Genomic DNA, 12,859 nt, shown 5'->3' with positions numbered 1-12,859 from the left:
ATCGAATTGTCCGTGGCCCGACGACGAAGATCATGCGATGACGGCAGCCTTTTGAGAAGGCGTCTGATAGTCGCAGGCTGGTCAGATGGTTGAGATTTGAAGGTAAAGAGCGTGTGGTGTTGGATACGGCGGTGATGAGGAGGTGATGGTGGAAGGCGAAAGCGACGGCGAGGATGCAGGACGGAGACGAGGTTAAGTTGGACGAAGTCAAGGAAACAAGGAGGAGAGGTCTAGCAAACTCGAGGGTCGGCGTAGGCGAGGGCGGGTGGAGGAGAAAGACGGCTGGAGGCAGTCGGTTTCAAGACTGGGAAGAGCTGGGGGTGGAGGGGATAAGATGGAATTGAACAAGCGGCAGCGCTAGGATGACTTGGCCTGAGTAGAGCAGCCAGACGTGTAGACGCAGACACAGACGCAGAGCGAGAGCAAGAGCCACAGCCAGGAGCCAGTAGAGGCCCACAGAAAAGAGCGAAAGAGACGGCACCAGGGAGAGCGACGGTCTTCGTACCGTGCAATGTACCTCAGCCGGGGGTGAGGGGGGGGGGGGCACGATTGCACAGGTCAAGCCAAGGACAGGGCAAGACACAGGGTTTCTGGGGACAGGGGGGTAGGGGCAACGAGGGAGTGAGGGTAAACTATCCATCTCTGCTGTATCCGTATGAATACATGCACAAGTACCTTACGTTCGTTACCTTACCTTACCTCACATGGGGGGAGCAGCGGATGGAGATGTGGCCTGGCGGTGATTTGGATTGTGCCTTGGTCCATGGTACGAATACCTGGGTCAGATGTGTGTACCTTATCCCACATCCCATTCCCTTTTTTTTTTGCCAGAGGGGCACAGAAGACTGATGAGGACAAAAGCAACGTGCGTACTGTGATTTGCAGCATTTCGGAGGGGGCACAGAGATGCAGGTCCATGTTCACGTCCAGGTCCAGGTCCAGGTCCAGGCGAGCGAGTTGACGCAGCATCAACAGTAGCAACGCAACTGACTGGGTGTTTGTGATCTGGAGAAGAGTGAGGGGAAAAGGTTGGGTAAGGTAGGTAGGTAGTGTGTAGGTAGGTACGAAGGCTGGTACCTAGGTGGGCGAACGAACAGGCGCCGGAACATGGACGCTGGAGTGGCACTGGCGTCTATCCGTAGGTAAGGCGCGGCCAGGTAGGGTGCCTAAGGTAAGTGTGAAAGTGGTGAGGTGAGGTGATGTTAGGTTAGGTGCGTGCCTCTTGATCTGGGTCTGGTCCTGGCTCGAGCAACGGCAGGCCTTTCCGTCTGGTTCTCGTGCTTGTTCTTGTTCTTGGTCTTGCTCTTCACCTTACTGCGGCAAGGTAGGTTCTCCTCCTTCGCTGTCACCATCACCATGGAACATACACTATGCAGTATCAGTATCCGTACCGTATATCCATCGACACAACCACCTTCTTCCTGCGTCTCTTGCCGAAGAGCTCCCGCCCATCCTTGCGATGCGCCGTCGACCTGAAAATAAGGTATCTTAGCTAAGGTGTTATTGCACTGCGCAACCATGGGCGGTTAGGTACTACCGTGCCGTGTCCTGTCCTGTCCTGTCCTCGCAACCTGATTAAAGTACAGGCGTAGCCCGATCGAGTGTATGTACCCGTGCTCTTTTGGGGTGCCGCTGCCAGCCCACCCTCCGCTCCGTCCAGCCCACGCCTCCAGAGACAAGGCATGGGGGGGGTCTAGCGTCCATGTCGACGCAGACGAGAAAAGTACCTCGTCCGTAGGTACTGTAGACCCGGCTTCACCTCAGCGTGCCTGCACACCAAGTCCTATTCTACCTCTTTGTCATACCCTGCGAGCCCCGCGCCGTCGTGCCACAAAATGGCAGCACAACCGAACCTTGCTCGGGTGGTTTTGCCCACGCATGGGCGCTGTTCGCGTTTCTTATTTCCCGGCCTGCGCGGTAACGGATACCTGAGATGGCTGTCCCGCCAAGCCCATCATCCCTGCCCGCACGCCCCAGAGGGACAGCTCCATCACCACCTTACCTTGCAGTGTACATGGCGTCCAGACAGCCCAGCCTGGTCTTGCCCATGTATCGATACGCACGCCCTCGTGGTCCGTGGATGTGCCAAACCACGCTGGGAAGCTCAGGAGACGTCTCCGATGTGAGTGGGGTCGCGGCCCTCACATGCATCGAGCATCCATCTGCTTGTCGTGTGGCATCCATGGCAAGGTTTTTTTTCGTCGTAGCCGTTTATGTGCCTGTGTATCCGTCGCGTACTTTACAGCACACCTGTACGCAATACGTCTGTGGTGCGTGCCTCTTCTTTTGTTAAACTTTGCCCTTCGTAATGAGAGCCATTGCGGAACTGTAGAGTACAGAAGAATCATGGGCCTCATCTTCTGGCGCCGTCGAAGAACGAATAAAAATATCCAATGAAATGAAGCAGTATATCTGAGATCCTGTCGATCTCTCTATCCGTGCGCGACAAGCCCTGCCCGGCGTCCTGGTCTTCTCGTTGTTTCTTCCCATGCGTCTGGCAATTGGCATCCGCCATCCGCGCCCGCGGTTCCTGGAGCCCTTGTAGGCCTGGAAGCGCAAACCCTGAATCATCATCACAAGTATGTATGTACTACTCTGCAGTGGGAGGATGAACACCCCATGCGACACAGCAGCAGGGCTCCAGATCGCAAATTATGCCCTAAACTGTAGGCTTGTTTATCGCGTAATTGGCTGGCGGTTCCGTTGCACATGAACCGGCATTGTCCGTTGGTATACAGACACCATAGTAGACACTGGCCCTCATCAAATTGTCGATGCCAGACCAGAACGGACCCAGGTCGGGCAGGCATGTTGGTCAGGCCAGACCTGTCCCAAAGCCGGGTCTCGGGCAGCGTGGAAGAGACGCCCAGCGTTAAAAGGAATGGGAATTGATGGAGGAAGCCGACGTCGGGCCCGCTGTTTTCATGTTTCGTCTCACAATTGATCGACTCCAAATATGCCACCCGCTGTCGGGGCTTGCGAACTGGCGGGGGCAGAAGGAAGCCGGCGGGCCATCATGGCGAGACAGGCCCTACAGGACAGGCCGATGAAGAGGGAGAAGAAAGCCGGACCGATCATGTCTGGAGTGTGCCACTTGAATCCTGCATCTACGCCATCTGGGCGTCACTCTCGTTATCCAGGCTCGGAGTCTGGTCCGGTCCCTGATCTAGCGACTAGAGCGTGCTGTATTTGTTTGCAGCCGGAACATGATCGCCAGCGTCCGTTCCGGGAGGAAAGCACGTCCGGATAGGCCGTGTTGCTGCCGCTAATCATGACTGGTAATCATACGGGGGTGCAAGGCACCGCGCTTTAGAGGCCGGCCGAGAATTCCAGCGGCGTCAATAAGGACCGCGGCTCACGGAGTGCCAATGCTGGGATGAATTATCCGCATGTGTGCACTCATATAGATATGGTACCTGGGTATTATTGGCAGGTCCTGTAAAAACTTATTCAGTGACGACCCCAGCAGGAGGGAGTTAATAGGAGTCGCCGACAGCTCACAAGAAGGGACTTGCGGGCTGATCAACTCGTCTTGGTTGAACCAAGTCAGCATATACCTTGTGAGTGCGCGTGGTTGTGCCTGGCGCACAGCAATGGCCATGTGAATAGTACGGACAGCTCCAAATGCTCGTGTAAATGTGGATAGTTTGGGGATGGAGGAGTCAAGATCCAAAGAAGAAAACGAACGGCCATGGACCTTGACCCAAGCGCAAAGAAGCGGAGGGTGTCCCCGGGGGATACGCCGCCGGGTGATTAAAATTCTGAAGCCAAGGGACCCCTTCATCGACGAGCCCCTTTCCTCACCGAAGGAAGGGATCGGGATGAAAGGACAGGGCTGTCAGGCCAAAGGACGGGCTCCGGGCGGCGGGGACCAGTCGGAAGAGGGTGGTGTTTCTCGTCATCCCAGACGGTGATGGACAGGCGGACAGGCGCACAGCCAAACCCAAAGCCACGAGCCAGCACATGGTGGTATGGATGGGATGGGTGAAAGTGATGGTGATGGGCCGGCCATTGGCGATCCAGCGGCAAAAGTGTCTCCAGCCCAGCAGGGTAGTTGATACTGGGCGGCGTGGAGTACTGCGGTAGGTATGCGAGGGTATACTGCGTATGCTTCTGTGCAGAGTACCAACTACCAAGTAAGCATTCGAAAGGTGTTTGACAAGGCACACGCACGTTGGTGGAGGTGGACTGGCAACCATCAATGAGGCACGGCGTGGGCTTGACCATGACTGCCGCGTGCGGTGCTTGAAGCGACCAAAGCATTTTGGCTGCTTGCCTCGTGCGCAGCGTGTGGGGGACTAGCTGGGAGCAGCGCCGTTTGCGATGTCAACGACGGAAAGGTAGAAAGACAGGACGCGTGGTGAGGTGAGTGACTGCGTGAGGGAGGGATGGAGGGAGGGAGGGAGGATCTGCACGTCCAATCCAATGACGGATCCATCCCGCTATGCTCGATAATTCAAGCACCCAAAAGACTGGGCCAAGGTGACGGAGCTGGATTCCAACTGCATTCCATGGTGTACAGTGTTCGTGAGAGGCTCGCACCAGAGGCACCCGATCTCCCTTTCCTCTTCTCGCGGCACTCAACAAAAAGAAGCCACTATGATGCTGCTGTCTGTGTAGGTGCGCCGGACGTCGGAAAGACAATGGACATGTCCAGCTGAGCTGTGGGTATTGTCTCTGGCCAAGAGCACGATGTTGATAGTGTACTTGGTGTGCTACCTCACTGCCTGCTGCTCCGTCGTTCCTGCACGCTCGAGTATTATTGGAACACTTAGCAAGAATAATGCGTGCCTACCCACCTGCTAAGATGGCTTTGGTGGTCGGCGTGGCATGCGAGACAATACGTACACAGGTAAGCAGTCTGCAGCGACCCCACGTTGGCAACCTGGCCGTGGCAGGTGGCATTTTGTGTAGATGCCGTGGCAAGGTACCTTAAGGTGCTGACGGTCCCAAGGAATCTGTAAACAATGGAAATTCCGGCTTCAGGGCAGTCTCAAGCTGAAGCATGCCCATCATCTGGGAAGGCCGTATTTTGTCCAAAGGCAGGGTAAGAATCAAAGAAACTGACGTTGTTGTTACTCAGTACGCAGTCTGGAACGCCCGTCGAGGTCAGCAGAGGTCAACATCCATTCATAGGCGCACCTAAGACCAACAGCTCCCCCGGAACCGGTGACGTCCGCGCCTCAGTGGCTGGACCAGGAGAGGAGGGGGGTTGCAGCTTGCACAACCGCCTCAATCTCGAGGATCAAGACGAGGACGACAAGATGAGATGTGCCCCATGGTGTGTGCTCAAAAGCTAAAGTGAAGGCCGTGTGGGAGTGGTAAGGTGGACGGCGCTAGCCGCCAGGCACTGACAAGGGAACCTCGTGCGAAGTGGGGGAAGCTTTCTTTTTTTTTCCTCTCTTTTTTTAATTTTTTTTTTAGCCTTTCTGCCCTGTTTTTTTTTCCACTGCCCGTCTTTTTTTCCGCCTCCCGTCCACCAACTCAAAAGGACTGCGCTTCACGTCGTGGGCTAGCTCATGTCCATGTGCATGCCTATGCTTTACTTTGGCGATCAGTATGTCGCAAGTGCAGTAGGAGGCGGTCTCGAAAAGTGGAAAGTGTCGTGTGTGATCAGCACATGATGGAGCATCGAGAAATGGGAATGGGAATGGATTCACAGTAGTTCCAGCGGGCAAGTCGGGCTTCAGCTGGCAACTGCCTTTCACGTTGAGGTAAGGTAGGTACCTACGAGGTACTTCCGGTGCGGCCATATGGGGGCGCGGCTACGTTACGTCGAGCCGCTACACGTGTTGTCCTCGCCTTCCTGGTCTCATGCGAGATGGTGGCTGTACTGCGTACGTCGCAGTCAGTTACCTAAGTGGCCAGGAAGGTGCAAAGAGATACGTACCCATCCACATGCTTTCACATCGCTCCTCGTGTATTCGCACCTACGAATATCCATACTTTCACCGCACGCCTCCCAAACGGGACGATTCACTGACGCCGCACTGCGCGAAAGAAAACATTATCTGCGCCTCCTCACCAGAAACCCAACTTTTTCTCGTATCCAACAAAACCTCTCTCAAGCAGAAACGAAACACCGCGTCAGGGTCCATGTCGCATGTCGCCGAAGAAAAGAACCGCCAACAAAGCCATTGCCACCGCATGTCATACTGCTTTTGTGGTTCCCTAAGGTAAGGTACCTTACCTTACCTACCTTACCTAGGGACCTAGGTAGGTAGGTGCTAGGGAACGCAGGCACCTTAGGGTGGTAGGTATTCCCGCGGAAGGTACCGGGCTTCCTTCCATTAGCACCAGGACTACCACCGCCCGGGGCAGCTGCCAACCTGGCCCAGCACCGCACCGCACCGCTTCGCCCAGCGAGATTTCCCTCCCGTCCTTCCTGCAATGCGCGATCTCCCGATGACCACGTGAGGCTTGTATCGAGTACACGTCCGATACGTACATGCAGCGCCACCTTTTCCCACGAGACGAGGTACCTGCACTTTCGGTCTGCAGCTCCAGTCAGTTCGTTTTCCATCTCGCTCATCCACACAGCAGACAGCCATGCTTCAAACCGCCTTTAAAATACACACTCTCTCTCGTCAACCAACACCAATAGGCTCTCTTATGGATAGCCCGCACAACTTGCCGCAGTCGATCATTGCTTCTTCCCCCTTCCCTGCTGCGCGCACGCTCTCGGCAGTCCAACTATCGCCTTGACCAAGCCTCGAGAACGGATGCAGTCTCGTACCGACCTCCACGACGTCAACTCCCCGCCAAAACTCAACCAATACTCGTTGCTGTATCGCATCTGTTTGCACCCGCACATGATCGTCCGCCAGCCACGTTGTTCGACATGCAGTCAGCCAGACTGCTGGGACGTCTGAGACCGCCCATATTCCTTCTCCCCGTTCTGCTGCCTACTCTGCCGACCTCAACTTTTGCCTTCTCTCTTAGTACTCTGACCCTCGGAATTCAGACTTTAATAATCGCCCTCCAAAAAGAAACAACATGATCGACCTCCCAGCTTCGCTTCTGCCAAAACACGCACCACCCTCGGGGCTTACCTGTTCGCTGACGAATTGTGAGTCTTCCGCTCTGCTGGGTGCACTCCTGGGAGAGAAGGACATTCCGTACACCAAAATATGAACCTCCGTGCCTCCCTCACGTCCAGGGCGTCGGTCTCGACTCCGTAATCTGTCTTGCTAGGGCTAATAAGCACGGCAACAAACAAAGGCAGACCTGGCATGCCTTGCAACTCACTGTCCTCGCCCGAACCATTGCACGGCCAGGCTCATGTATACAGTACGTATACACCGATTCCGATACACAATGCCCACCGCCGTTCCCCATCTTAAGAGAAAGAGACTTCGGGTCGGAAACCCCCACATCACAGCCGGCAACAGCCCTGTTGTCCATGCTCCCGGCAAATTCATGTCCAGCTGTCGGCTGGTAAAGCCTGGGTGAAAGGTTTACCGCCTCTTTTGTCGCAGTTACGCTGATCTGACATTGGCTATCTCCGATTTGAAACCCTCAGACACTGGATCGGCCACACGACAGCAACTAGTGTTGTATGGGTTTGGGTATATTCTTGTCTGCGTCGCTAGTAGCACGACCACGGCATGTCAACGCAGCCAAGGCCAATGTCAAACAACCAAACCCGCCCTCGGCGAGCGTCGCCGACACAACCCACACTCGATGGCTGCTAAATTGCTTCTGGACACACAACAGTCAGCAGGAGCCTCACATCTCAATAGTACTCGGCCATGGTGTTAGCCGCACACCAAACTCCCCCTTCCCAGCGGCAGATGTCGTCTATGAATGGCCACGTCTCGCCTGACTCGAAATCAATTAATCTTTCCCGCACAAAATATGCAAACACTGCGTCAGGCCCGAGGCAGCGCCGAGTTTTGATGGCAGTTAATCAACAGGTTCTGGCAAAAGAAATAAGGAGGCTTATCCACTTGACTACGATTGGGAGAAACATCGTGGTCGGGATTGGCGGTTGGCAACCAGCCAGCACGGCCATAACATGAACAGATTGGGCAACGGGAGACACCGCAAGCATGGATCGCGTTGTTTGTCAAGTTGGATCAGACCAACGAGAGTCGCCTCCTGAACGCTGAACGGCGCTCGCAGCACACAGACCTCGAGTCCTAGCGCTCCCTGTGCACGGGTGCGCCTGCTTCTTTGCTCCCCGCTGTCACTTCTCCATTTGATTCCCAGCCCGTGGAAAGATGCAACAAATCAGATCACTCTTCGAGTCAATCACCCAGGAGACTCCACCAGCCTTCAGGAGCACTCCAAGCAAAGATCAGCGAACCTTGTTCGCCGAAGCCGTTCGCTGTGTGCCATCTGCCAAACCCGTCACACTTCACGTGAGCTATCTACGGATACACGTCTTTTGGAGCGGACAACCAGCGAGATCGACGAGACTTGCTGTCGGGTCCTTATGATTTGGAATAGGGTTCCATGATGCCTGCTCGTGACATCCAATTCACCCGACGACATCATTCTTCGAAAGTCTTCGTTTTCCATCTGCGAGGACACTCGTGCTTGACAGTTCGCGCTTCAAAAGATCCTCAGTGCGCGGACGATAATCCCTACCCCTGTCACCCTCCATCTCCAGGATGCGGCATCTTGCACATCATCATTAAACGCAAAAAAGTGGATGGCTTTTGGCTGTCCCACGTGGAGGTACACTGAGAACAATCCGGCGCGGATTCTGCCAGAGACACGCATCGACCTCTTCCGAGTTGGACGAGAAAAATAAGACAAACTAGCTACCTCGATTAAGACGATCGGGGCCGGCGTCTTATCATGCATTTACCCAATGCAGGCAGCCCTCGATGTTGACCCTTGCGAACAATTTATTGGCACAGTGCGTTATGAGGATCCGTATTCAGCAGACATTCTGTCCTCTTTGAAGGAGGCATTCTGAGTTATGCGCAGGCGAGGGCATGGACACAAGACAATACAGGGCAAACGCTCAAAGGATGAGGGGTGCGGGGTCTGGTCTTCACAGTCTCTACGCAGTAGGTTGGTGGGAAAAGGCTGCCTGAGCCGCCTTTCCATCTGTGTGACGGCCCATCGGTTCCACACATTTGTGTGCCACGTTTCTTCCACCTGCCAGTGTAGGATCTTCGCTGCCGTCCACATCAAGAAAGCGTATTGGGTGGTGGCCAACACTGGGCCGGGATGCATCCCCAACTACACAATTCCCACCGGGGAAGCAATATGCCTCGTCGGCATCCAACATCGGGGCAACATCAACCAGCTCAAGCCTCTCTAGTGCGGCAATTCTCAAGGGAGATGAGATGTCAGTGAGCCGAGGCCTTTCATCGCTTCAAGAAAACCGGCTCTGCGGGCGATCCGCACGGGCGTCTCAGACTGTGCAACGGTACCAAATCCATACTAATCCACCCTCGTCTTGACACCGACAGATGCCTTTGGTCTCATTCGAGGAAAAAAACAAGTTGCTCGTCCGGTAGTACGGGAAAAAAGATTTCTGAAATCGTTCAGTTCAACCAAGACTAGCTGGTCATTCACCACTGGTGCTGTGGGGGCGCTCACGAAAGCGATGGGTCAACAAACGACACCATTTTCTACACGGATATCTCGTCCGGATAACCCAGCGTGTAGTCGTTGATGCTGCATCCGAGACACAGACCGAATCCGAGGAAATGCAAACGCTATTCACATATTGAGAAGCAGGCACCAGGGAAATGCTAGCCACGTACACAAGCCTGGCAACACAAGGAGTCCTTCAAGATCTTTGGCCCATTTCTCTCGAATCCTCGTCTGCGGCAGCGCCTATTCCCAGTCCCCCGCACTTTCAACATCGTCGGCCGTTGTCCCCACACGGTTCGTGAGCTTCGGACATGCGGGCCCCCTCTGTCCTCAATCGGCGAGACCCACGCCGTCGAACCCCTTGGCAAGCGAGGTAGCGAGTCGTGGCTTCCGGCTCACTTCAGGCCCAGGGTCGACCATGGAAGCACTTCAGATGGGCATGCCGTTGCATTCCCATCTAGCCTAATTCTCATGTGTAATTATTTGGCCGACACAGAGCCGCCCCTGGACCCCTGCGCCTCGCAAGAAAGGATTTACTGGTCGGTCAACGTCCGTTTTCGTCCACATGGATTCGATACCACGGGGAAGACGACCGATCGGGACGATCGTCACGGTAGGACGTTGCTTCAAGTTTCGTTCGACATCAAGAACGTAGACATCGGCCAGCCGGTACTATAACCCTTCGCTCGTCATATGAGTTTCATCCATATCGCCCTCCTGTCCGAGAGTATCCTGAGAAGTCCAGCCATCGGCAATTCAATCAGCCCTGCCCCTCAGTTCCTGAGACTATCTCGGTGGCAGTCGCACGGACAAAAGAGTTCAGCGCCAGAAGGCATGGCGCAGTCAGCGCCCTGGCTGGCTCTGCAATCTCATATGACGCAGGTGCTTCAACGGCGTAAAGTAGTAGACGACGGTGGCTTCAACGCGCTTGCACCGAAATCGCCGCCCTCTGAAACGAACAAATTCTCAGCTCGGAAGGGCCCCAAGTCACAATCTGTCAACAAATCAGCTGTGTTATTGAATTGTTGCCTAATGAGGTCGATTCTTTGTCACCTTTTGTTTCCAGCAATAGCTTAGTTGGAAGTAGGAAATCTTTTGCGGTCACTTCTAGCAAGACGGTTTCGAAAGGCTATCGCCGTTTTGTGCCACGACACTACATGGTACTGGAATTGTCAATTTCCTCCTCGTCTGTCTCGGGACGAAAAGGAAGCCCCATGGATTCGCTGTCAGGCTGTACAATGCCCATCTTGACGCTTAGGGTCTCAGGGCCATCGTCCTTGCAGACTCCGGACGACAGACGTTTGGCCTCGACACTGTCGAGCTCCGATTGCGCAACCCTTGACACATCACCAAGGTTTCCCAGACTCTATGACGTCGGACCTTGCATGTCTCTTGTTGCTGCTAATTTGCAGCTCTAATGCAAGCGACTGAAAGACTCCTGGGCCACTTCAGAATTTCAGGAAACGTTTCATATCAGTCATTCTCTTTCATCAGACTAGGCAACGGTAGCATGGCCTAAGACGGCTTTGAAATAACTTGTGCAGCCACCGGTGTTGTATAGCAACAGTCCAGTATATGCCTCGCACAGTGCTCTGCACATCGATCGCATGGCCAGGAGAACGCGAAAGCACTATTCACACTGACTGTCTCTGAGCAAATTTGGCCACAGGATTCGAATAAGAAGCTCCATGACGACTAGATGAGTCTCCAAGCGGGCAACGTCTCTCACTAGGTAGGGTTGCTGCTCACTGCCTGTGCTTTTATTGTCGGTGGCAATGTATTCACTGGTGGCTGAGCAACCTTTCCAGCCACTTATTGACCACCAATTACTCCAACCTGTGGATTAGATATCTTATATTTAGGAACCTTTTTCGGCAATTGACTGTGAACAGAGTTTGGCGCGGGGAGCTGCTTCTAAGCTCGGGACGCCAGGGAACTGATTGCGCCAGAGTATTCCATCCCACTCTCGACGAACACATGGCGACGAACGGACACCGCCAACCTTTGAACATGCTCCAATCAGCCACGTTACCGAATGGCTTCTAAACGAAATTCCGATATGCCAAAAACCACACCTGAGACTTTGTGTTCGGTGACGAAGCAGAAATATGTGCCCAAGCACGGAAAGTTCAGACGAAATCCCCAAGTACCGATACATGGCTTTAGACTCTCCGTCTAAGCTTCCGGCCTTCACCCCATACCACGTACAACACACCTCGCCCAATCGATCCTCGGACGGCACCTGCGCCGTTGTTCTGTCTCCCGCCTCATTTGGGTTGAGAGATGGATGCCACAAAGCTTTCGGGGCCAAATCCGCTGTGCAGCCATCGCTGGTATCAAAAGACCCCAGACCCCAGCAAAGCTTCCGTCAAAGCCAAAAAGATGATACCTTGAGAGAGATTGGGCGGCCGCAAACATGCCGTCAACGGCTTTTAGCTTTGCGGCATTCAGACGATGTCTCACACAGCGTCCAAAACAGCAACGATGTTCAAACGGTCAAACCACGGCGTGGTGCTTAACTGGTCTCCCACGCGAACCAGGCGTGCGGAACCAATTGATTCCATCGAGAAAAGCTTCGGGGCATCAGACCGGCGTCAAATACTACACATTGTAGTATCCTGGGCAGACAAAAGCGCAAATCACCACCGTCGCCATCCGTCGCCGTTGTGGTCAAACATGACAATGGCTGGCGTAAGCGATGGGCGTTTGGACCGATGATCGACGCCAGGAAGCTTTCACCCTCCCTGGAGCAGTCATGCTGCACAGAGCAACAAAGGATCCGGGCGTCCCGCTCCATTGGAGGCTCCAAAAGCTTCCCGCTGCGGAATCCAACCAACCTCGACTGGCGAAACAGGGGCAGCTGGGACATCGAAACAAGTCTATCCACGCTGTCGACTCGTGCTGCTGGACGAGGCACACACTTGATGAGTCGGTGACGGATGAGCTCCAACTCGGCTTGCTTGTCTCAAGCAGCCACTCAATTGACCGAATGTCATGCCTGTGAGAAACGAGGCGAACCACAAAGGCTTACGCGCACACGAAGCCATTCACACTGAGGATACACCCCCACCGGCTCCAGCAAACAGATCTCTGGGGTTAAGGCAGAGACTACTGCGCTTGTGCAGTACTCCTGTTCGCACTACTGCGCACTAGTATCGCTGAAGGCCACCGGCGAAAGTTTCTTCGAGGGGGCGGGTAGGCGATCTACTAATCGCTGGCCGTTGCGGCCTTTCCGCATGGATAAACTGCGACACGTTTTTCCTTTTTCCTCCGAACCGACAACAGAGAGTGGCTCAGTCCAAAA

At 54.5% G+C, this 12,859-nt stretch overlaps 1 protein-coding gene across 1 annotated transcript; it reads right to left on the bottom strand.

Annotated features, from left to right (window-relative positions):
- Nucleotides 1-3,780: 3,780 nt before the first annotated feature.
- CGCS363_v009610 (uncharacterized protein) lies at nt 3,781-4,263 on the bottom strand (the record flags this gene model as incomplete). The annotated part of the gene is made up of 2 exons (XM_036641459.1): nt 3,781-4,113; nt 4,174-4,263. The coding sequence occupies 2 exons, from the start codon at nt 4,261-4,263 to the stop codon at nt 3,781-3,783; spliced, it is 423 nt and encodes a 140-aa protein (XP_036493170.1).
- Between the last annotated feature and the right edge of the window lie 8,596 nt (nt 4,264-12,859).

The sequence above is a fragment of the Colletotrichum siamense genome, assembly GCF_013390195.1.
Source record: "Colletotrichum siamense strain Cg363 chromosome Unknown KSG_Cg363_contig06, whole genome shotgun sequence".
Classification (NCBI taxonomy): Eukaryota; Fungi; Ascomycota; class Sordariomycetes; order Glomerellales; family Glomerellaceae; genus Colletotrichum; species Colletotrichum siamense.
Note: the sequence above shows the minus strand (reverse complement) of the source record. Positions and strands in the feature narration are given on the sequence as shown.